General features: G+C 36.5%; 1 protein-coding gene across 1 annotated transcript in view; it reads right to left on the bottom strand.

The window, feature by feature from the left end:
- LOC149260891 (acetolactate synthase small subunit 2, chloroplastic-like) overlaps positions 1-25,021 on the bottom strand; it is a 175,469-nt gene that overhangs the window by 41,462 nt on the left and 108,986 nt on the right. Inside the window, exons 4-7 of the mRNA XM_089421270.1 lie at positions 13,194-13,262; positions 12,957-13,040; positions 12,715-12,870; positions 12,510-12,599 (exon numbers count right to left, since the gene is read on the bottom strand). Of these exons, the coding sequence (XP_089277396.1) occupies positions 12,510-12,599; positions 12,715-12,870; positions 12,957-13,040; positions 13,194-13,262 (399 nt within the window). The remainder of the gene's footprint in view (positions 1-12,509; positions 12,600-12,714; positions 12,871-12,956; positions 13,041-13,193; positions 13,263-25,021) is intronic.

Raw genomic sequence — 25,021 nt, 5'->3', positions numbered from 1 at the left:
GTTAGAAGGTCGAATTAAAGAAGTTGAGTCGAGCAAGTGTCTATGTGGAAGAAGCAACCAAAAGAAGTTTAAAAGGATCTTAGTCTGAAGACAAGCAATTATGTTCAAAACGAGTATGAGGACTAAGATCATAAAAGCAATAAAGTTTGTGTTTTTGAAAGGTATGTATCATCACTAAATTTACTAATAGTGATTTTGGATCAAACTCCTTTGGGAACATTACTAAAGACTATGCTTGTCAACATAACTGTTAAAAGTTTGTAGCAAGCCCTATATCAAAGTTTCTCCTTGAAACTATTGATCTCTAATTCAATAAAGTAATGCTAAAACTCAGTGTATCTTAAATATTGAAAACTCAATGAGAACTAGTCATGGGACTGTAAAGTATTATTGGAGAAAGAACATCTATGAATGTCGAAGAATATGTGACCTTTACTCATGTACTGAAAGGTCAAAGTTATGCTCTTCTTTGAAGATATTACAAAGTATGGCTGAAAGTCATTTTTAGGATGTTTTTGAAAAACCCTTAATGTGGCAAGAAATGTTGGCTTTAAAGTTGTTGGAGATTGACAACTTCGTTGCATCTGATGACCAAGATAGAAATATGCATCTCAGATTGAGATTCACTGATTGTCTCTAATGTTATGACTAAGTAGAAACTTCCAAGTATTGAACTATAAGATTTTTGGTGCCATCACTTGAAAGGTAGAATGTTAGAAAGATGGTTATCACTGAGAAAGATCCTCTCTGAGCCAGAGGGAGTTAAAAGGAGGCATTGGAATATTCATGCACAAGAAGTTTTGTAATGTTGCCTAAACCTAGATGACAAAGCATTGCCATGATAATCCTTATTCAAATTTGAGAAGTTTGGTCACAACCATGAAGAATTCTTGTTGAAATGTGTTGGAAATGTAACTAGTTTCGGTCTTCATAATTGTTGTTGTACTCATTTCCATATGTATATTCTATGTAACAAACAAAAGAAGAAAGAAAGTTTATTATTTTAAAGCATTGATTTCATGATTATTATTGATCGTCTTTTAGGTAAAAGTATGTTCTTCATGTTTCTAGGGTTTGTTAGGTCATAGGGATTTATTGTAACGAATCAAGAGAGTCAACATCGTATTTATAAGGCCACTCCGTGCAAGATGTAATCTTATGAATATAATTCATAACAAGTAAATAAATAAAATAAATGTAAATAATAAATAATTAAATATTGATTATGTTAAATAGTCATTAAGTTAAGTGAAAAGACATGTCTAAAAGATGTGCCTAGTCACGAAAGGACACCTGCTTAGGTATATATATGTGGGTCCTCATTGTAACATTCATCACTATATATATATATATATATATATATATATATATATATATATATAAAATTATTATTACAAATACCTCTTGGTTACATTCAAGTCTACACGCTATCAGTTTTTATGCTTCAGTGGTATCAGAGCCATGGCGCACAATATAATCATGCGGGTCTTTGAACGTTGTTCGCCGCACAATATGCCATTACGTTCACGTCTTGATTGCATTGAGCAGTTTAGTAAAATTCAAGAAGCATTTCAGCGTTTAGAAAAATCATATGCAGAAGTTAAAGAATGTCGAAAGGAAATCGATAATAAGGAAGATGATAATAACAATGAAGAAATTAAAAAAGATCAAGATGATGATTCAGATGAAGTTGATGTTGAAAGTAAAGGAGAAGGAGTAGATACCGAGCTAGTTAGAGAACTAAGTGATCAAGGTGATGATCACCATGTAACTCGTTCAACAGTAGATATGCATGATGTTTTTTGTTATTCTGGCAAGGAAGAACAACCCGAATATGCTTCTCAGCATGGTCCAAAGAAAAGCATTGGTAGGGTTATTTCAGAGGAGGGAAGAAGTGAGCAAAGGGGATTACATCAAGATGATATAATACATGATGAAGTGGATCAATATGAATCAGAAGAAGAACAACAATATGAGCAAAGGAAAAAGGAGAAACTAGTAGTCCCTCCCTTAGAGTTGGAGTTTCCATTACGCGCACCTCCAGGTCAGCCAGAACCAATGGATATTCCGGATGAGGAGAAAGAGAAGGCGACTCAGAAAGAAAAGGCACAGAAAGAAAAGAAAGATTTGGGACAACAGGAAGATTTTGATCCAAAGTTGGCAGATGAAAGAGCGCTTGAAGTGGAGAAAGAAAACCTTGACAATGTGTCAAAATCACTAAAGAACCTTGAACTTCAAATCAAGGATAAAAAAGAGCAAGTTGCATATCTCAAGGAGGTCTTGCTTTATGAAAAGAAGACAGCAAGGAAAAAAGCTAAACTTGATAAGCAACCAAAACTCCTCGAGCTAAAAGAAGCAATCTCTCGGATCACACAAAAAATTAAGAGCAGCAGGAAAGAATTGGAGAAAAAGAAAGAAGATCAGGTCACCTTCACCAACAACAACCATGAAGATCAGATTCACAAAGAGAAGTTACCAAAAATACACAATTTTGCAGACAAAATGGGTGCCAAAAACCTTAAAGTGTTTGACATTGACTTTGGGTTAAAAAATAACGTGCATACATGGAGGGTTGGAGCCTATCGAAGAATATTACAGTTACAACTAGTTCTATATGGCCTTGGAGGGCTGGAGCCTATCGAAGAATATTACGTGAGAGAGTATGAGGACAGTGTAGTTGCATGCAGTTGGCTTTTGCCATTTTAATGAGGGAGAAATTTGAATGGATTAATGATATCGTTGTGTATGATCCGCTTCTGTCTTCATTTGACGAAATTGCCATAAATGCCCTCGGCTGTACTTGTCTCTCTGTCAACGAAAATTGTAAATGGACAGTGGATAGACCAACGCTATTTTTCATGCCTACTAGCAAATTTATTCAGCCTAAACAATCTTTGCAAATAGAATCTGCAAAGTCTAAGAATGAACCAGAGTTAACCCTAAATGCTAGATCGGATACTAAAGAAAACGAGAGCCACACGAACTGGCCAATTCTGTTGTTGTGCATGGAGCATGTCTTCAAGGAGCAGAACACATGGGAGGCTTATTTTCTCATTGAAGGTTTTTTCTATCTTGTGACTGAAAGAATCATCGCCATTGAAAAGCAAAAGACATGCCCTAATGTTTTGAAAGAAGCCATAGCAAGTTTAATTTTTGTTGCACCGAAGTGTGTAGACTTGCCAGAGCTTCAAGAAGTTAATTCAAATTTCTCTGCAAAGTATGGTCCTAAGTTCACTACGACTATAGTTGAGCTGCGTCCTGACAGTGGGGTTAACAGGCAGATCATTGAGAAATTATCAACCAGAGCGCCTAGCACAGAGATGAAAAAACGTCTTTCATCTTTGATCTCAACGAGGCAGATGTCGTTTATATACCCTATTACATCGGCTTGCATGCCCTGCGTTATCTTTACAGGAGCGAACGGGACCAGGCCTCGGATCACGGGGCAAAGCTGGTTGCTTGTTGGTGCCGTGAGGCCCCTCATTCGGGTGCTCCATCGTCCCTGTCAGATCCACTGGTATGATACCTACGATGTTTAAGCGTTGTTTGGTCAAACAGCGTGACCACCCATAGCATTGTTGACCACGCTCATACGCTGTGAATAGCACGATGTGAAAAGCATGAAACTGGTAACCCAGTCAACAATTCCACCATCGGCATTGTGTGTAGCCCTCCAAATCCGTCACACCTTTGCACACTGTGAAAAGCATGAAACCGGTAACCTAGTCAACAATTCCACCGTCAGCATTGTGTGTAGCCCTCCAAATCCGTCGCACCTTTTTCGAACCGTGACGTTGGTTTATAAATGGGTAACATGGTTTGTTTAATTATAAACTTAAATAATTATAAATTAGAACCATAGAATTTATAATTATTTATTAAATAATTTATAACCATAAATCATAATTTAAATATATTATATAGTTAATATAAAAAATTTAAAAATAAAAATAAAGACAGTAAAATAAATAATGAAGTGTAAGAAAAAAAAGGATTAGAGTTATAAAAAAATAGATCAAAAAAAAAAATCCAAGGGAATATTACTGATGACTCATGAGCTACATGACGAGAGAATGGCCAAATTATATACATCGAGACAACAGACACTAAGTGAAGAAAATCCACAACATTAAAGCTTTGAGGACAAAGCTTCCGAAGGAAGGGGCTATGTTATGAATATAATTCATAACAAGTAAATAAATAAAATAAATGTAAATATTAAATAATTAAATATTGATTATGTTAAATAGTCATTAAGTTAAGTGAAAAGGCATGTCTAAGAGACATGCCTAGTCACGAAAGGACACCTGCTTAGGTATATATATATATATATATATATGCGGGTCCTCATTGTAACATTCATTACTTATACATTTATATATATTATATAAAATAAATTATTATTAAAAAAACCTCTTGTGTATTTTTACATTCAAGTCTACAAGCTATCAGTTTTTATGCTTCATGTAACTTGTAAAAGAATTTACTTTGAGTCTAGAAGGTCCTAGAAACATCCAAAGTACTCACTCACAAGTTCGATCTATCAAGAAAAAGTTTGATCTAAAGCTAGGAAGGGCAAGAAAGGAAGAGTGAAGGTCTAGAGAGTAGAAGACAAAGAGAATCCAAGAATAAGGAAGAAAGTTTGTTTTTGGGCTCTATCTTTCTCACACATACAAAATCTAGGGTTTTTGCAACTTCCAGGAAGGCTAAAATTGTAGGTCTGAATTGCAGGAGATCAAGTTGCAGTATCAAGTTGCTAGAAGGAAGAATACTCTATTTTTTACCTTGTTGACCTTGGGAAGATTTGTCTTGCTCAAAGGAGGACCCCTTGAAGAACTATCTTGCACCAGAATTAGGGTTTTTGCAGTAGTTGCAGGACAAAGTTGCAAGGTCAAAGTTGTGGTCGAAGTTGCAGCTAGAAGTTGGATGATGTAGGATTAACCCCTGTTGATCTGATCCTATTTGAACGTCTGCTTGAAGGCTAACTTGGTACTTGGAGGAGGACTTGTTTTAGTGTTTGGGTCTTTGTTGTCTCATTTGAAGCAGAATCTATAAGAAGAGAAGAGATTTTCTGAGTTTTCCCCTTGGAGGGGTTTTGCCATGGCTTGGCGCCTGACTTTTGTGTCCTTGTTTTTACTATTTTGCTCTTGATAATTGTTTGATAAAGAACTAATAAAGAAAAAATAAGAAGATAAATAAAGTTCACAAGCAATTATTAAGGTTAAGGAAAATCGGTATTAATAGTTGTCATATTACATTGTCCAACAAAATGCACATTGAATGAAAGGAATTGAAGTAAAAATCCTTTAGAGTCCAAATTGTTGAGAAGTGTATCTAGGTTCGATCTTCACAATGACATGTAATTGTGACTTTTGTAAATGATAGAAAATAAAATTATTATTGTAAGCCTTGCTTCATGGGTTTCATGAGCAAGTGATATTATTTTAGATGGCTCCCATTAAGAGCAACAGGATTTGTCATTAAGGTCAAAGAATTAATGTCATGTATGAAGAGCTCTCCTTGAGCATGTGTAAAATGTATATGAGTCAATTAAATGTCTAGAAATCCCTCCAAAGACAAGCACAACTCTCTTATCTTGATGTTGGCCTATAAAATGAAGGAATAACTCATGTCGACCCACCCAAAGTGACACACCCATTCAGATGCTAAACTCTACTTAAATATATGGTCAAATCACTATATATAGGAGTCTAGGCTCCTCGCATTTCTATAGTCCAAAACTTCGCATCTCTGAAATTTCGATGAACTGAGACAACAGAGGAATTCAGATCATCTATGTTTCGATAGCGGCTACAGTTGGAAAGTTACAAGACTACAATTCTATGGAGAATGGAATTCAAATCCCTCTTAAATGTAGATCACAGTGACAGGAAAGATTGGTCTTTTTATAGACCACAATTCGATACTCTTGAAACAGTCACAAGTTTAGATTCTTCTATGGAGTATGGTCAACAGATTTCAGATATCCTCTCTGAGTTTTCGATGATGATGAATAGTGAAACATCTCTATGATTAGGATGTGAGAACAAAACTCAGTCCAAAAGGCAGACAAAAGAGTTTTGGTGTCTAAGGGAATTCAGATCCCTCTACAGTTCGTATTTCAGTGGCAGCGAAGAAGATGAGACAGTTCGTAGTGCACCACAGTCATACATTTCAGTACTATGAAGGTCATGACAACGAGAAGAAGATCTTGAAGACAGTGATGAGAAGGTCTTGATAAGACAGTGATGTGAAGACAATGTCTTGATGCAAAGAAGGTCGAAGCGAAGGAAGAATCAAGAAGAAGAAAAGACAATCAAGAGAAGCAGTGTCTTGGTCTTGGAGTGGCTAATAGGTCAAGAGTCTTGGTATTCGCTAATTGGAATCTCTAGAAGAAGAATTTGTGTAGGTTTTCCTCTCAAAGAGTGAGAGGTTTTGGCCCTGACTGTTAAACCAGCTCAAGAAAAGATAGAAAAGATAGATCAATGCTTTAGAAATCAGCCTCTTCGAGGAGGCAACCTCCTTTACATTACATAAATGAACAATTCTTTGATGATTCAGATGACAAAACCTCCTTTCTATATATAGGAGTCTAAGGAGTCACAATATAATCCAGCCGACCTAACAATAATAATATAAAGCCACAAAAATAACAATAGAGGGATTCTATGGGGCATAGTAATAACAATATGGGGGAAATAGGGGCACAACAATATTAATAAGGGGTATAACTACAATAGTAATGGGGTAATCACTAGTATTAAAGGGACCCAACACTGACTCATAGCCTACATACTGGGTCTCTTGTCTATTTATGTTCATGCATTGGTCATTGTTCGATGAAGAAGAACACTAATAATCTAATAAGAAGAAGATCCTAATCTAAAGATGTAAAAAGCATTCACAAGCAGTCACTAATAAAAGAGAAATCACCTAATGATAATGCCCTAGATTTCTCAACATAAAGTTCTCTTGATAAGGTCAAGTCATGTGCAGATTTGAAGTGTTCCTATAAGAGAGTCAAAATCAATATTTAGCCAAAAATATATGGCCACTAAAAATTGTTGAGGCAGTAACCTAGTATTCCATGAGTATGTCTCCTAATCTGGAATGGAATATTCTTGATTGTTTGAAGCATTGGAACTCTATGACAATTGGACATTTCTATATGAAAAGAGAATTTGTACATAACCAAGTCTTCAAGGACAAGTTATTGCTACTTTAACAATGATTGTAAGGAAGCCGAAGAGATCAAGGATAATCGTTCGATGAAAAATACTTGATTGATTGATGGCAATGATTTAGTTCATCTCATATGTAAAAAGCATATTGTTTCTTTGAGATCTATGGTTTGAAAACCCTAGCTGGCTAAAAGAAGCTTTCAATAAGAAAGATTTAGGGTTTATGAACAAAACCCTAGAACTAAAACTTATGCTTACAACTAGAGGCTCTTGGATTGAAAAAGGTCAAGATCATTATTTATTTGAAAGGGTAGTAATGCTAAAGCAACAAAAAAGTTCGTGTGAAAGGAGTATTGCATAATTAGGGTGTGTAACCCTAGATTAATTTGAAGAATAATAAAACCCTAGGGTTTGTGGAGAAAACCCTAGAGTTGGACCTAGATAGACGTTTCGCTAAAAGAAGAAACCCTAACCTATGCAAGGAAGGAATGACATCAAGCTAATGATGAGGACAAGGATGATAAAGTCACAAGATGGATGCAAGGAAGCTAAGATCAAGAGGGAGCTGACATTCCCTATAATCCTCGAATGATTAGTATTTTATATCTCTCTTCTTTGATTATGACTATTGTTGTTGTTATTAGTTATTCTCTTGTCTTTGTATCCCTTTGCTTGGTTGTAATTATTCTACCATGGCCTCCTAGTGAGGATTGTACGTACATATTAAAGTTTCCAAGGCTCTAGCAAGCAGAGGGAAGAAGTGGAAGAACGAAGCGAAGCAAGAGGACTTTCCCAAAATCATGATTTGTGTTGAGAGATATTGTACTAAATGAAATCTGAGCTCAGAGTGAGCTAGTAGATCAGCAAGTTTGAAGTATGCCTTCATTGTGCCGAAAGAGAAGTCAATAATGACTTCCAAAATAGATCTACAAGATCTAGCATGTCACGGATGGCAACATAGAAGTAAGATTTGAGATTATTCTCCCAAAAAAAGGGAGAGGATCATCAAAAGACGTTTTCGCCCCAGTTGTGAGGTACACTTATATTGTCATTGTTTTGAAAATTGCGCCAGGTTGATGCAGAGATTAATTTCCTCAATGAAGTAATTGAGGAGGAAGAAGTGTACATAAAGCTACCTCAAGTTTTTTTGAACTGCATGAGAAGAAGTCTCATTATTGAAGAATACTTTGTATGATCGCAAGAAAACACGTTGGACTTGGTATTTTTGGGTTGATGGATTAAGGGAAGCAGAAGGACTCATGTGTCGGAGGGAGTAGTTGTGGAAAAAGTAATTGTCTCTGTAACAAAGGGAGCAATCAAAGAGCCTTGTTTTAGCTTCAGAGGGAGTTGACCTCTGAGTTCGAGATGATGGACTATCATTGACATTGCCAGACTAAGATAGTTCATATGTTGGAAGACAAAAATGGCAGAGAGTGCAGTGTAAATTAACATAGTAGCAAATGTTTGAGTGTGAGAGGGAGCACCTAGTCAGGGTAACAAGAAAGTCATTGTGGTAATGGATTCAGTGAAAGGAAGTTGATTAGTCTTATGAGCCAAGGCATGTTTCTCACTATGGGTTGGAGTACCAACATGGTACATTTGGTCAAGGCAAAGTCAATTATGATTTAAAATTTGTCTCAAACAGTGAAGTACAGTTGCAAATTCATATTGGGCAGAGAGTGCTCAAGATAGGAAGAATTCATCAAGATATTGCTTCAATTTGTGCCCTGTTATAATTTCTTGGATGAGCATGAAGCGAACATTTGTCGCACTCAGTTTTGCAGAAGTCGAGTATATTGCAGTTCGATTGGCAAGTTGAGAAGCAATATCGCTTCAGAGGCTACTTGCACGACTGTCTTGATTAGGCGTTGACGACAACCATGATGACAAGTTGAAGCACAATAACATCTAGTATGAAGATATGGTGTAGAAGGAAGCAATATAGATCTAGTATTATTCTACAGTATAGCAGATTTTTGGTAGGTGAAGTCTATATATATACTTCAGGGACAAGCTTGAAGCTTGGAGTGTTGATGAGATAGCATCATGGACTGACATTTTCTCTAAGTCAAGTATATTGACCTAAATTAGGAAGATTTGCCCGGTAAAGGACTAATATTCTCTCTGTGCCAAGTATACTGACCTGAAGTGGAGAGAACAGTACGGCAGAGGACAATTATTCTTCCTATGTCTAGTATGTTGACCCGATGAGGAAGAATGGTCCTAGAGCATCAGGTTCATTTAGCATCGGGCCCCAGATTACGCAATTAGAGTATGGCCTTTGGAGATTCACCATGTGTCATTGACCTAAAAAGAGTGAACCAGGACTACTCTAACCATGTGCCAGGTATTTTCCCCGAATTGTGGTGACTAGTTGATGCTAATTGTGCCATGTGTCTGAAGCACTGACCCAAATTATGGTAATTAGTTGATGTTGTTGATCTACCATGAGTCTGAAGCACTAACCCGAACTATAGTAAGAATATACCATAGGTCTAAAGGCCTGACCCGCTTATGGTAATTGGTTGATGTTATTGATGTACCATATGTCACAATTGTTGCCCAGATTATGGTAACTTAATTCTAGCATGTGTCACAATTGTTGACCTGCTTATGGTACTTGGATTCGTTATAACCTTTTCTTAGGGAAATTTGTCAACATAAGAACATCTAGATAGTCATTATGAATACCTCCCTAGCTAAGAGGGAGCAATCAATTTTGTAGCTATGGTCGACTTTCATAATTAATATTTGGCCCTTGATGTATTTGTAATAAGAAATATAAAACATGTTCATCATGCTACTATCAAAAGATAAAATTGATGACACGTTCTTCATGTCAGTTCTAAAAGAGAAAAATTGTGAAATTTAAATTTGAATTTTGGCTCCAAAAATAACCTGGTCGGCCCTCCTACAAGACAAGTCAGCACAGCTTCTAGAGGCACCTATTCGGCCTCTCAAGAAACTATATATAGATATCATTTCATCCTCTTCCAAGGCAAGCAATTAAAACTGTCTGAGATCAGCAAATGAGGAGTCTGAGGCAAGAAAAAGAGGTTGAGTCTGAGGCTAGTAAAGAGGACGAGTCTGAAGCAAGTATAGAAGATGAATCAGAGGCCAGCAAGGAGATCTGTTTGAATCCAGCAAAGAGGTCTATCTGAGGCCAACAAGGAGATCCCTCTAAGGCTAGCAAAAGGGTCTATCTGAGACAAGTGAATTTCTGAGGAGCAGAATTGAGTCTTTCATGAAGAAGCTACCACAGTTTAGAGCAGACTAGACCGACTTTGATGAATAGCAGATTGACTTGTCTTGTGGGAAGTTTGACCAGGTGTGGCCAAGGCTGTTAGTTTGACTTTATGATGTATCTCTGTTGACTTGAACAATTTCTCTAACAAAAAGGTTGTTGGGATTTTCCCCCATGTAGGTTTTCCGAAGTTAAATGCTTGTGTTATTGTGTGGTTGTCTCTTTATGATCTTACTAGCATTTTTGTTCTGCTATTGATATCCTTTATGTAATTGTTTTATGATGAATAAGAACGCATGAAATAATTAACCTAAGAAGAAATCATATGAAGTAATTATCAATTTAGAGGATACTTTAAAAATCGACAAAACAACCCTCTTGTCAAGTCAATCTTCTTCCAACAAACTCGGCCCTCTCTAATCTGCCTAGGCCGAAATCTGGCCTCTCAGAATCTGCCCAGAAACTCAACCCTGTTGCCCAGATGTTCGACCATTTGCCCAAAATATGCCTAGAAAGTCACACGTGTGAAGTCAAGAAGAGAGAAAAATGCTAGAGATAAATTCGTCCTTCTTCTTCTTAACTTGGGTGCCCAGAAAATCCCTTGTTGTGTGAGATATTGAATGGTGCTTTGTGGAGGAGGTCGAAAGACTTATTTATAGTGTTCTGCCTCCTGTCCGAATGGGTGTCTCTTCACTGGGATCGACTTGACAAGTTTTGAGCTAAAAATTCAAAATTTTCTGTTGAAAACCGACATGAAGAAGATGTCTTGTATCAATCATTCCAAGGGCTAATCAAATAAAATGACATGAAGAACATGTCTTACATTTTCATTATATATTTCAAGGGCTAAAATATGAATTATGAACACTGACCATAGCTACAAAATTCAACAAGTGTTATTGTGGTTGTTATATGCACCCTTGCTACATACACGAAAAACTTTGCATATTTGTGTATAAAGTATGGATGCACATGAATGTATATGTTTTTTTTTCCAAAGTTTGAATATCTTATGTATTTTTGGTCAAGCGCTTTTTTCGTCCAATTTTTTTCTGGTTCACATTTTTGGGGTTGACCGGTATAGTTCTGATAACATTGCTTGAAACTCAAACGAATTTCTCTTATTCATTTTGAGCAAAGGCTACAAATGCAAATTTGTGAAAGATTTGATGCCTTAGAATCTTCTTCACAACTAAAGTGAGTGAAAATATCGTTGACCTTCATTTGGAAGAGCATTTGGAGAACATCCTAGGATTTTCTCGTATCAGGACATTTCTTTTCATTTACTTCATAGAGCTACTTACCATTTCTGATCCACACTAGACACAATTTTTTGTAGACTTTGCTTTAGGTCAGAGATCTGCCATTCATAGCTGTTTTAAGCAAGAAATAAAGTAGTAAATTTTAACTGCAACAATTGGATTTTCACACATGGATATGAAATTTTCTAGGGTTTTATCTTGGAAATGGAAGGTAGAAAAAAGAACAGTAAGCATATAGGTGGAATAACTTGATGTAATTATCAAATTTGTGCAAAAGAAATCAATCCACCTCAAAATTATGAAATTATGGCATGCTCTTGGATCTGCCATCTGCAATTTCGTGGTTACATGTGTCATGAAGTCAGTCAGGCACGAACTAAATGTTTAGTCCGTAGCTTCTTAAAATATATGTGGAAAGTGGTACCTCTTCCAAGAATCTTCAAGTCTCCAAATTAAAAAAAAAAAGGTCATCAAGTTGACAACAAAACAAGTACATGAAAGGAAACACTTTCTGCTGCTACAATTTGGCTAAATTATATATTTATAACAGAAGATTTTAAGATGTGCATCTTGTTTTTGTTAAATTAGAAATAGAAGAATGACACAATAAAAGGTCCAATATTCAACACTATAGACCCTTACAACAGGAAAAAAGTATCTTAGTTTTACTTCAACCGCCAAACTTAAAGTGCCAGAACAGACATAACATAAAACAAACTCAGTCATAAATTGTTTTGTACAGGATTTCTCAAGTTGCTTTTATACTGCTACTTGGAGATCACAGTTTAAAAATAATTTCTAAAGTTGTTATGCTTGGCTTACATCCTCATCTTCTAAAACACCCCAGTGGGGATCAAGAACTTGATTCTGCCAAATGCCATCGTCATAAGGCTCCACTGGATAAACATCACCCTGTGCAATGAAACATTATGATGGAAAATATTTTTCAAAAACTAGCTATCTGGAAGATGCTTCCAAAAGAAGAAAATAAATTGGAGGAAAGAAACAAAGATAGTTCAGCACATACTCCTGGTGACAAATTCGCATTGTTTGATGGAAATCTGAGACTCTTCTCTCTAAAACTTTGATGCTCTAGCTTTTCACCTTCAGTATCTGAAGAAGATATTTCTGATAGTTTACAGAAAGGAGCTTTTGCGCCCATCTTCTCCCGCTTCAAAGCAATCTACAGAAATGAACATGAATATCAACCAGCCTCTCTAATACATCAAATATATCTCTATTCATAATGGAAAGTCTCATATGACTAACCTTTCCAGTTCTTGCAAGCTCTATAATCCCAAATTTGCTCAAAGTTCTTTGGACTGCAACAATCTTCCCAGGGTCACCAGTTACCTGAAATTATTTGCCATGTAGCATCAAAAAATGAATATCCATACAGCATCACAATGCAATCTATGGGATAAGGATGAAAGCTTTTGTTTCCATGACGGAAACTAATAAATAACTTCCAGAAAAAAAATTAGAAATGAAAAGGGCATGGAATACCTCAATAGTTAATAGATTTTCAGATACATCAATCACTCGGCCTCTGAAGATATCCACCAGTCCTAACACCTAGGTAAGATGCAACTAAACATTAGTTTAGCAAACATAGCTGTGACAACACCCTTCAGAAAACTCAAGGAAAGCAACATTTAGTCCATGATTGGGATTGGAACATTTCTGAATATAAATTATTTACCCTACCTAACTGAACAACAGGGGAAACTAAATCATGAAATCCAGACAGACAACAAAAGCAACTTGAAACATTGTATATATGAACAGGAGCAACGTTAGTGTTTTATTTCATAGAAAAAATGAATTGTATAAAAATTGCGCCTTCTCAATTTCTGGGCCAGATGAAGAAGATAAGTTTTGGTCCTTGCTTATCTTTAAAGAGTACAAAGCTTGTGGGCAATTATCTCCACATAAAATCTAAATTCTTTTAAAAAAATAAATCTAGAAAATTAAATATATCAACGAGTTAATAAGGCAAAGGAACTGGAAACAGAAAAATTGAAAAATGCTTAGGAAACTTAGAACAATAACAAGTTCACCCCTTATTGAATAAGCCAAAGGTGCAAAGTAAAGTCTGAAGCCGACATAAACCAACTTTCCTTGACCAGAATTGTAGGGATGATGTGGATGCAAAAAGTGTTCAGGTTTGTCTATCCATGTGGCATACTATTCAATGTTCTTCGCTCACCCTATTGGCACAATATGGTTAATGCCAACAACAGTGACCCTAAAGGATATAGGAACCCAGGAGTGGGAAAGCCAAAACCATGAGATTTGACAAGGAAAAAGCCAAAATTCTGTGGGACAATTTACAAATGATGGACTGAATATCGCATATCCATTGTATCCGACACTTGGACAAATGTTAAAGACTGGCCTTTGATAAATTTTCTTGGTGTGTCTACTGTTAGCTTTCATAGTTAATCCAAATTGTTTATACAATGTTTTGGGGTGCATCAAGAGAATTGGGGTACATGATTTATGATCGCCCCACTGATGGTCGGTGACAGATTTGCACCTTGAAGATGATGCATGATGGAATTGCACATTGGAGATGGCTTACTCAATGGATGCTTGACCTCATTTGAGTGCTTCCATGACAATATTCGCTAGGGTGTTGGGGATTTTCAGACAGCTTGGTGACATTCTACATGCTGGCCACTTGGAGGAGGTTGCTTATTTGCATTGTTTGAGTATTTGCATCCTAGAGGACAGCATGCTGCCCTAGACAACATGGGATAGCCTGGGCCCTGGATGCTTGCATGGAGTCTTGGAGTTGACATGGGGATGTCTAGGTTGCAACAATGCTTATGCAGCACAAGTGCAACTAGTGGATTGTATGGCTTAGCAAATTCATTGTAATCACTAGAGGCTTGTAGGAGTAGCATTGGACACACCTCATGGAGCACACTTGCATTTGGAGCCTTTCTTTTGGACAACTGTTAGGCAACCAGCTCACAGAATAGAAGAAAGAGATAGATCAACGACTTAAAACGTAGCCTCTTTGAGGGGGCAACCTCCTTTACATTATACAAATGAATAATTCTTGAATGATACAAATGACAAGCCCTCCTTTCTATATATAGGAGTCTAAGTGGTCACAATATAATCAGAGTCAACATAACAATAATAATGTAAGGGCACAACAATAACAATAGTGGGCTTCTATGGGGCACAATAATAATAGTATGGGTACAACATGGGCACAACAATAACAATAAGGGGCTACAATGACAATAATAATAAGGGAATACACTAGTATTATAGGGACCTAACAACAACATCATTTGGAGTGTAGCACTAAAAATGTGTGAGGTTACATGTTTCTTTGTAGGTTACTTGTAAGAGCATAAGCCCACATATGTATGTTTGGCCTCCCTTACCTTTCATATAAATAGAGAAAGGAGAGAATCCTTTCTTTTATCATCATTGTATTCTTTCTTTGTACTTATTTTCTTGGACCGAGTCAATAGGGCTCATGAGAAAGCCCTAGGAGTAGCTATGAAAGAGAAAGAGTGTGTTTCTTGATTTTTGAGAACTTGCTTTTGGGAGACACTCAGTGATACTCTTGTGAAGAAGATGTTGGAAATCATATTCATCCATTCTAGTTCATCTTATGTTAGAGATGTGACTAGGAGGGCCAAACTTCACTCTCTCTCTCTCTCTTGACACTTGTACTTTATCTCTCATGTCTTGGAGTCTCTATGGTTTCTTGTAGCTGCTTGGAGCATCTTGAATTCTAGGTTTCAGGTTTCATCCCTATTGAGAAATCAATGGTATTATAGATTAGGGTTTGATTCCTCTTACTTGATAACTACTCGTGAGATTTGTTGGCGTTTAATTATTTTGTTTTATCTTCTTCATCAAGCAATTACCAAAACCATAAAGTACAAGAAGATCACAAGAACAAAAAGGAACACAAGATATAGGCTTCAAGCCAGGGCAAAAGCCCTCCAAGGGGAAAACCCAAAAAATATTTTCTTCTTATAGAATCAATTCAAAGTGAGACATTCAAGACCCAAAGACCAAGATCAAGACCTCCTCAAGCACCAAGTCAACCCTCCAAAGAAACCTTTCTCAAACAAGTCAAAGTTCACAAGATCAATAGCTTCAAAACTTGCCCAACTTCGGAATTTCGGCCCAACTTTACAAATTTTCGGCCCTGCAGCATCATAGAAATTTCGGCCCTGCAACTTGTAAAGATGCCCCAAAACTTCGCATGTGTGAACAAAAGATGACAAAAACAGAAAGATCTTCTTCTTGCTTGCCCTTCTCTTCTTCTTCTTGACCTTCACACTTGATTTTGCTTCTCTTGCTTGGAGATCGAACTTGTGAGTGAATGTGTCGAAATGAAATCGAAGTCTCTTCCTTATATGCCTTTCATGTGGTCAAATTAGGCCTCCTTTAGGTTGACTTCTCTTTGGTAGGGCCAACTTGGTCTTGGGGTCAAATAGACTCTTCTAGACTCAAAAATAATATTTTCTTTTGATTACAAATTGCCCGAAAGGGACTTTGACTCATGACAAAATTTCTTATTGACTCAAGAAACCCTAGAAGCATGAAGAACATGCTTATCTAGAAAAATAATAATAATAATTATTTTTCTCTTTTCTTTTCTTTTTCATAAAATTTACATTGATACAAGTACAAATACAATTATGAAGACCGAACCTAGTTACATTTTCTAACACTCCCTCTTAACTAGGGAGGTATTCATAATTTCACAACAAGGTACATGAATTCTCAAATTGAAAAGTTCTTATAAGAAGAGTCAGATTGATAAGACATCCTTTTAAGCTTCAATATCAAGACCAACACTATCAAATACCTATTACCAACATAGTGAGGCCTTTGGATTATCAAACTCTAACTTTTCACAAGATTAGAGCACAATGCTAGGAGGCACACACATATGGACACCTTAGCCTCTCAAGGCACATACCCCATCCAGATGTTCACAAGGTATGTCCTTCCAGGACTTATTCTTATCTTGGATTTTCAATCCTCAAAGAATATTAGTCCTCTTCGACTACTCTTCTCTTGAATGCCCTACCACATTGTCAAAGAGTATCGGTCCACAGGACTACTTCCTTTCTTGGATTCCCAATCCTCAAGGGGTACCGGTCCCAGAGCTTATCAATCCTCCATTCTCCCTCCTAGTGTGATATGTTGTCGCGCGGATTGGCACGACAACGCTCGGACCGGGGCTGTCACTCTGATCCCCGATCCCTCCGTTTAAGCCCGTCTCCCGCGGCTAAGGGGGGTAGACCCTGCGAGATAGTGAAGACCAACTGCCAAACAATTGGGTGGGAGACACGATACACGATATGATAAGCACTAGATGGATTTAGAGATTTAATAGACCAGTGCCTTAAAAGATTGTTATTAAAATGATTACTTGTTAAATGATATAAAAAATATGGACCATGAACAGCAATCATCTATCGTCAGCTAAATCACATGACCAAAACGATATCTGAGATCTAAAATTTTCAAGTCGAGATGCGAAGTATGATATCTGGCTAATGTTTTATGACTCTTGGTGATTTTAAGCATTTATTTTTCTCGAAAATTTCAGTTAAAAATGTTGTCGCGCGGATTGGCACGACAACGCTCGGACCGGGGGCTGTCACTCTGATCCCCGATCCCTCCGTTTAAGCCCGTCTCCCGCGGCTAAGGGGGGTAGACCCTGCGAGATAGTGAAGACCAACTGCCAAACAATTGGGTGGGAGACACGATACACGATATGATAAGCACTAGATGGATTTAGAGATTTAATAGACCAGTGCCTTAAAAGATTGTTATTAAAATGATTACTTGTTAAATGATATAAAAAATATGGACCATGAACAGCAATCATCTATCGTCAGCTAAATCACATGACCAAAACGATATCCGGCAACTGAAATTTTCGAGAAAAATAAATGCTTAAAATCACCAAGAGTCATAAAACATTAGCCAGATATCATACTTCGCATCTCGACTTGAAACTTTTAGATCTCAGTATGAAAGATAATAACATGAAAACCACTGAGACTTGGCAAAATAAAATTTCCGCAAAATTTTTTTTTTTTTTTTTTTTTTTTTTTTTTAAATCTTTTTTCAATTTTTATTTTTTAATGTTATGGAAATTAAAAATAAATCCTAAAAAAAGAATTAAAATTCTAAAACTAATCTAATTTTAAAACTAAACTAAACAAAACAAAAACATTTTTATTTTTTATATTATAAAAATAAATAAAAAAGAAAAAATCTAAAAAAAAAAAAAAAAAACTAAATTCTAACCATTAAAAATAAAACTAAAAATATATTTTTTCATTTTTTATTATTTCTATTCAAAAAAAAATTTAAATCTAATTAAAGTTAAATCCCTAAAATCTAAAATCTATAAAATCAAGAAACAATTAACTAATATCTAAATATAACTTAACTAAAATCTAAAACGATAAAATTTAAAATCTAAAATTATATACAAAATCTAAGAGTGAAATCGCATTTTTTATGTTTTTGCTTGTTCATAAAATCTAAATATGACAAAATATCCTAAATCTAAAGTCTAAATATTAAACTTAACTATAAGAAATCATAAAACAAATCTTAAATCCTAAAACTCAGAAACAAAATTACGCTAACCTATGCCATGAAACAAAATCAAAACGCATCAAAAGTCAAAGGTGGGAACGAATGTTACGGTGAAACCCTAGCAGAATAGACATCACTGCGCAGAATGACCAGAACCGTAGACGCAAACCGCACAACGATTATCTCTCAGCAGAATTCGAATAACGATTCACGTTTTTACCTGAGGGTCTTCGACGGCAGAATAAGCGTTTAACTGTGAAGGAGTTTCAGTTCAACGTGCCTGCGTGAAATACGACTATGACTAATCTGAGCGTCGATCATCTGCGTGAAGAAGGGAATGCGTTCTTGCTGCGGGCGGACAGAAAAGATTTGAAATCGTTTTTTGAGACCACGCTTTTGCTGAACGCTTGTAAATGGAACAGTCAGATCTGGGCTCTCAACTACATTCAGTTTGCTGGCGTTTAAACAATATGAACCCTGATTGAATCCACGCAAGTTTGTTTTTTACGCAGGTTGGCCGGTTGTGGAAAATGGAGCAGTGAACGGTGAGGAGCCAAGCAAATCTGAGCGATTCTGATGTCCACGTGTATAACACGTCCTGAGAATTTCCCAATATCTCACCACAGGAAATGCGAATTACGAACTTCAAAACGCTGTCTTTCATATACAGTCGCCTCCCAGCAAAAAATGAAAACCAAAATGTTAGGATCTTCTCTGTAATGTGCTTTTCCTTTAATGCATTCAGCAGTTTCGTTTGACGGCAGATGGAAATGATTCCTTGTGTATACACAGAGAGAAACTTTTTCTTGCAGCCTCTGCAAAACCCCTGCTACCGAAGAGCTAACCCTGTATCTGCAATTTCAAGGCAACAAAACCCTAATGAACACTGAATAAAACAAACGTTTAAAACCCTAGGCAGCTGATTAATGTACAGATTTTGGCCCCTACACAGCCAGATTTAACAGTAAGAGCAGAAATATTTTCAATATATGAGAAATTTTGAACTTCACTGTGAACAGAAAGAGAATCTCTCAACGTAAAACAAGAAAGAAACTTTGAATGATTAACCCAGGGAACAATCAGCTAGGCTCTGCACAGAAGAGCCTGTGGGAGTCGGCTGGTTCAGCCTAGAACTTCCCCAAACGCCCACCTGTTTCCTTCAAAAAAATGTTTTCCTGCACATCTCAAGCAACCATCAGCAAAGAGAGAGAGAAAGCTGCTAGATCTCAGGAAATAATGGAGATACCTGCCATTATTTCAGAAACCCTAGCAGCCCTCAAACCCTAGCAGGTGAACAAGATACCTGTGCTCACACTACTCTAAAAACAAGCTATGATTAATGGCTGAAAACTGAAATATGCAGAAAATTAAAACAATCATCTCACAGCAATTCCGGAGAGTAACACCAGCAAGATATGGACCCCAAAGTCTTTTTATTAGTCAGAAATCAGTTTACAAGAGAGCTTTTTCAGTACAGACTCACAGATCAGATGATCTGAAATGACCCCCTAAGACCCTATATAAAGGAAATGATCCCAACGGCTAGTTTTGGGTGATCCATGTAGAACTGATCTCGACCGTCAAGACATCTCTTGATCTCATCCGTCGATTTATTAACTTAAAATATTATTATTTTATTAGTTAGGGTTTTTGCTTCATTTTTTAATTTTTTATTATTTTTTTATTATTTTATTATTTTTATTCATTTTTAATTTTTTAATTCATTTTAAGATGGATCATCAAACTAAGCCGTTGGAAACATCACCTAGGACCTAGGACCTAGGACTCATGAGGGGATTTACAACATTTCTCGACCCTCAGGATACATTACATCATGACTTTTACAAAATTACATCTTTAAGGGACAAACCCATTTAATACAGACCCTCACAAAACACCCAGCTCTGCGACACAACGATAATCTAGCAGATCAACACACTAGGATTCTCCTAAAGTTCTAATGACAAAATCAATCCCGGCTTTGGGGTCAGGTTTGAAGGAAAACTCTGCCGATCCGTGGATCGGTGAGACAAAAAACCTTCCGGGACGTAGATTATCATCAGAAAGTTAGGTCCACCTAGGCAAATTACATACATGACTTCATGTCTGCTAAGATTATTTACAGTTAATACATGCAGACTGGGTTTACAATCAGAAAGATCAAACTGCTGATGATGGCAGGATGGCACGGACATGCTGATCAGGTGCTGCTTCTTCTTGTCAAGAAAAGACGGGGTGCACTGCATGGGTAGTTGACCAGTAGGGGTCAACATCTGACTCTACTTGGGGACACGTTGCTGCTTGCAGGAATGTGAGAATCCAGAATCTGCATCCATACAACACAAAAATAAGTAGCGTCCATCCCAAAAAATCAGCATATTCCTTAAGCACAGGAAAGACAAAAGCTCTTCATTTATTAACTATCTAAGGCAAAAATAAAAATGCGGAAAAACAAGGAGTAGGGTTAGGAATACGATACAAAGGATGCCCTGGGGCATCAGATGTGTTCAATATAGTGCATACTGAGCATTTGCCTGCTTTCAGGCAAATCTGTCGGCTGCTTGTCGGATGTACCATGTCCCATTTTGCATATGGTAGGACTCCTTCCTATCCGAAAATCAAGCTGCTCACGGCCGTCTGATGCATCAAATCTTCGTCTAATCTTCTTCCTCTTGCGCTTCTTCTTTCTGGCAGGATGAATTACTGATGATCTGGAACTTTCTGTTTCAAAACTATCAGATGAAGTATGCATGATATGTCTTTCTTTAGCCCGCATCTGATCTTTATCATTCTTAAGTCTGTCCGGATCACCTTCAATTAACCATCTTTCAATCGAATCAACAACCTCCCAATAATAAGATGAATCTTGTTGCAGCAAATGAGAAGGCTCCTGATCTATTGATGTCACCTGGTTTCTTTCATCTTCCAATTGCTGAAACCTTTGAACCTCTATTCTAAATGCATCTATCTGACTAGAGTGTTCAACCTTTACAACACTAATTTGTCTGGCATGGTGCTCTTGCATGTCTTTTATTACTTTATCATTCACTTCCTTTATGTCCATCAAGCAATGCTGCATAAAATCTATTTCTTCTTTATGATTTGCTTGTATGTCAGCGACTTGATTATTATGATTGAAAGTCGTGATGGTCATTTCCTCATCCATGGTTAAAAGCTTATTTTGCATAGAGTCAATTTCCCTATCATGATCAGTTTTCATGGTTACCATATTTTCCTCTAAGACTGACATCTTGCTATGCATGATTCTAATTTCTGTTTCATAATTAGTTTTTATGGCCTCAATTTCCTTAGCATGCTGATTTTGTGTGACCTCCAACTCCCTATTACGTTTTTCTAGGTGGGTGCATAAAGTTTTGACATCATTGATAAGACTAGTTTGATTGCTTTCCATATTTCTTACCAGCATCATTAGATCTTGTATAATTTGCTTTTGTTCTTCCCTTTCACTATTATTATTTATCCCTGATTTTTCACTATCCTGAACTTGATCTGACATATTCTGATCTTGAACTCTTCCTTCAACAGCTGAATTACTTTCTTTCTGTTCAACAATTTTAGAAGTAGAAGGCAAGCTGTTTGGACTATCATATCTATCTTTAAAAGCATTGAGAATGTCTTGTAAAGAAGTGAAAAAATCATTAGGAAAATTATTAAACCAATTCAAGGCATCACCCTCTAAAGAACGGACAAATAGACGCATCTTGAAATCTTCATTATTATATTGAGGAAATCTACAGTATAAGATCATTACACAAGTAAACATGTTTAAATGCCTTTTAATAGCGACCGAATCATCACCCGAGAACTTAAGTAATTTACCAATGGCCTCTTTCGGAAGATCATGGAGATTATCAGTAAAATGACATGGTTTAAATGAATAATCCATGATGAAAAATAAGGGATCAGATGGATGATAGAACTAGCTCTTTGCTCAAGAAAATCAAAAGATGAAAGAAGTGGAGTCGCCACTTGAACAATAAAACTGATTCTAAGATCCAAGAAGTAACCAACAAACAGATATGCGGGAGGCTTCTTGTCTGGGAAAGAATAAAAAATGGAGTCGCCACCCAAACAAGAAACACACCGAAGAGATGCTGCTGATATATGATGAAAAGACGCCAGAATATTGAATCTGCCAGCTCAAATGAGAGGTGAGAAGATGAGAAGCTGAATGTCGATGAAACCCCAAGAACAGAAAAACTCTGTCCCCGGCAACGGCGCCAAAAATGTTGGCGTTGCCGGCTCAAACGAATGATAGACAGATGCACGATGAATGATAAAAAGTCGTTGAAACACCAAGGACAGAAAAACTCTATCCCCGGCAACGGCGCCAAAAATGTTGTCGCGCGGATTGGCACGACAACGCTCGGACCGGGGGCTGTCACTCTGATCCCCGATCCCTCCGTTTAAGCCCGTCTCCCGCGGCTAAGGGGGGTAGACCCTGCGAGATAGTGAAGACCAACTGCCAAACAATTGGGTGGGAGACACGATACACGATATGATAAGCACTAGATGGATTTAGAGATTTAATAGACCAGTGCCTTAAAAGATTGTTATTAAAATGATTACTTGTTAAATGATATAAAAAATATGGACCATGAACAGCAATCATCTATCGTCAGCTAAATCACATGACCAAAACGATATCCGGCAACTGAAATTTTTGAGAAAAATAAATGCTTAAAATCACCAAGAGTCATAAAACATTAGCCAGATATCATACTTCGCATCTCGACTTGAAAATTTTAGATCTCAGTATGAAAGATAATAACATGAAAACCACTGAGACTTGGCAAAATAAAATTTCAACAAAATTTTTATTTTTTCAATTTTTTTTTTTTTTTTTTTTTTTTTTTTTTTTTTTAAATCTTTTTTCAATTTTTATTTTTTAATGTTATGGAAATTAAAAATAAATCCTAAAAAAAGAATTAAAATTCTAAAACTAATCTAATTTTAAAACTAAACTAAACAAAACAAAAACATTTTTATTTTTTATATTATAAAAATAAAAAATAAAAAGAAAAAATCTAAAAAAAAAAAAAAAAAAAAAAACTAAATTCTAACCATTAAAAATAAAACTAAAAATATATTTTTTCATTTTTTATTATTTCTATTCAAAAAAAAAATTAAATCTAATTAAAGTTAAATCCCTAAAATCTAAAATCTATAAAATCAAGAAACAATTAACTAATATCTAAATATAACTTAACTAAAATCTAAAACGATAAAATTTAAAATCTAAAATTATATACAAAATCTAAGAGTGAAATCGCATTTTTTATGTTTTTGCTTGTTCATAAAATCTAAATATGACAAAATATCCTAAATCTAAAGTCTAAATATTAAACTTAACTATAAGAAATTCATAAAACAAATCTTAAATCCTAAAACTCAGAAACAAAATTACGCTAACCTATGCCATGAAACAAAATCAAAACGCATCAAAAGTCAAAGGTGGGAACGAATGTTACGGTGAAACCCTAGCAGAATAGACATCACTGCGCAGAATGACCAGAACCGTAGACGCAAACCGCACAACGATTATCTCTCAGCAGAATTCGAATAACGATTCACGTTTTTACCTGAGGCTCTTCGACGGCAGAATAAACGTTTAAACCTGAGGAGTTTCAGTCAACGTGCCTGCGTGAAATACAATCTGAGCATCGATCATCTGCGTGAAGAAGGGAATGCGTTCTTGCTGCGGGCGAACAGAAAAGATTTGAAATCGTTTTTTGAGACCACGCTTTTGCTGAACGCTTGTAAATGGAACAGTCAGATCTGGGCTCTCAACTACATTCAGTTTGCTGGCGTTTAAACAATATGAACCCTATTTGAATCCACGCAAGTTTGTTTTTTTATGCAGGTTGGCCGGTTGTGGAAAATGGAGTAGTGAACGGTGAGGAGCCAAGCAAATCTGAGCGATTCTGATGTCCACGTGTATAACACGTCCTGAGAATTTCCCAATATCTCACCACAGGAAATGCGAATTACAAACTTCAAAATGTTGTCTTTCATATACAGTCGCCTCCCAGCAAAAATGAAACCAAAATGTTAGGATCTTCTCTGTAATGTGCTTTTCCTTTAACGCATTCAGCAGCCTCGTTTGACGGCAGATGGAAATGATTCCTTGTGTATACACAGAGAGAAACTTTTTCTTGCAGCCTCTGCAAAACCCCTGCTACCGAAGAGCTAACCCCGTATCTGCAATTTCAAGGCAACAAAACCCTGATGAACACTAAATAAAACAAACATTTAAAACCCTAGGCAGCTGATTAATGTACAGATTTTGGCCCCTACACAGCCAGATTTAACAGTAAGAGCAGAAATATTTTCAATATATGAGAAATTTTGAACTTCACTGTGAACAGAAAGAGAATCTCTCAACGTAAAACAGGAAAAAAACTTTGAATGATTAACCCAGGGAACAATCAGCTAGGCTCTGCACAGAAGAGCCTGTGGGAGTCGGCTGGTTCAACCTAGAACTTCCCCAAACGCCCACCTGTTTCCTTCAAAAAATGTTTTCCTGCACATCTCAAGCAACCATCAGCAAAGAGAGAGAGAAAGCTGCTAGATCTCAGGAAATAATGGAGATACCTGCCATTATTTCATAAACCCTAGCAGCCCTCAAACCCTAGCAGGTGAACAAGATACCTGTGCTCACACTACTCTAAAAACAAGCTATGATTAATGGCTGAAAACTGAAATATGCA

The sequence above is a fragment of the Pinus tabuliformis genome, chromosome 6 (assembly GCF_031772625.1).
Source record: "Pinus tabuliformis cultivar Carrire ecotype Pingquan chromosome 6, CPIR1, whole genome shotgun sequence".
Lineage (NCBI taxonomy): Eukaryota > Viridiplantae > Streptophyta > Pinopsida > Pinales > Pinaceae > Pinus > Pinus tabuliformis.
This window is presented reverse-complemented; position numbering and strand designations above follow the sequence as displayed.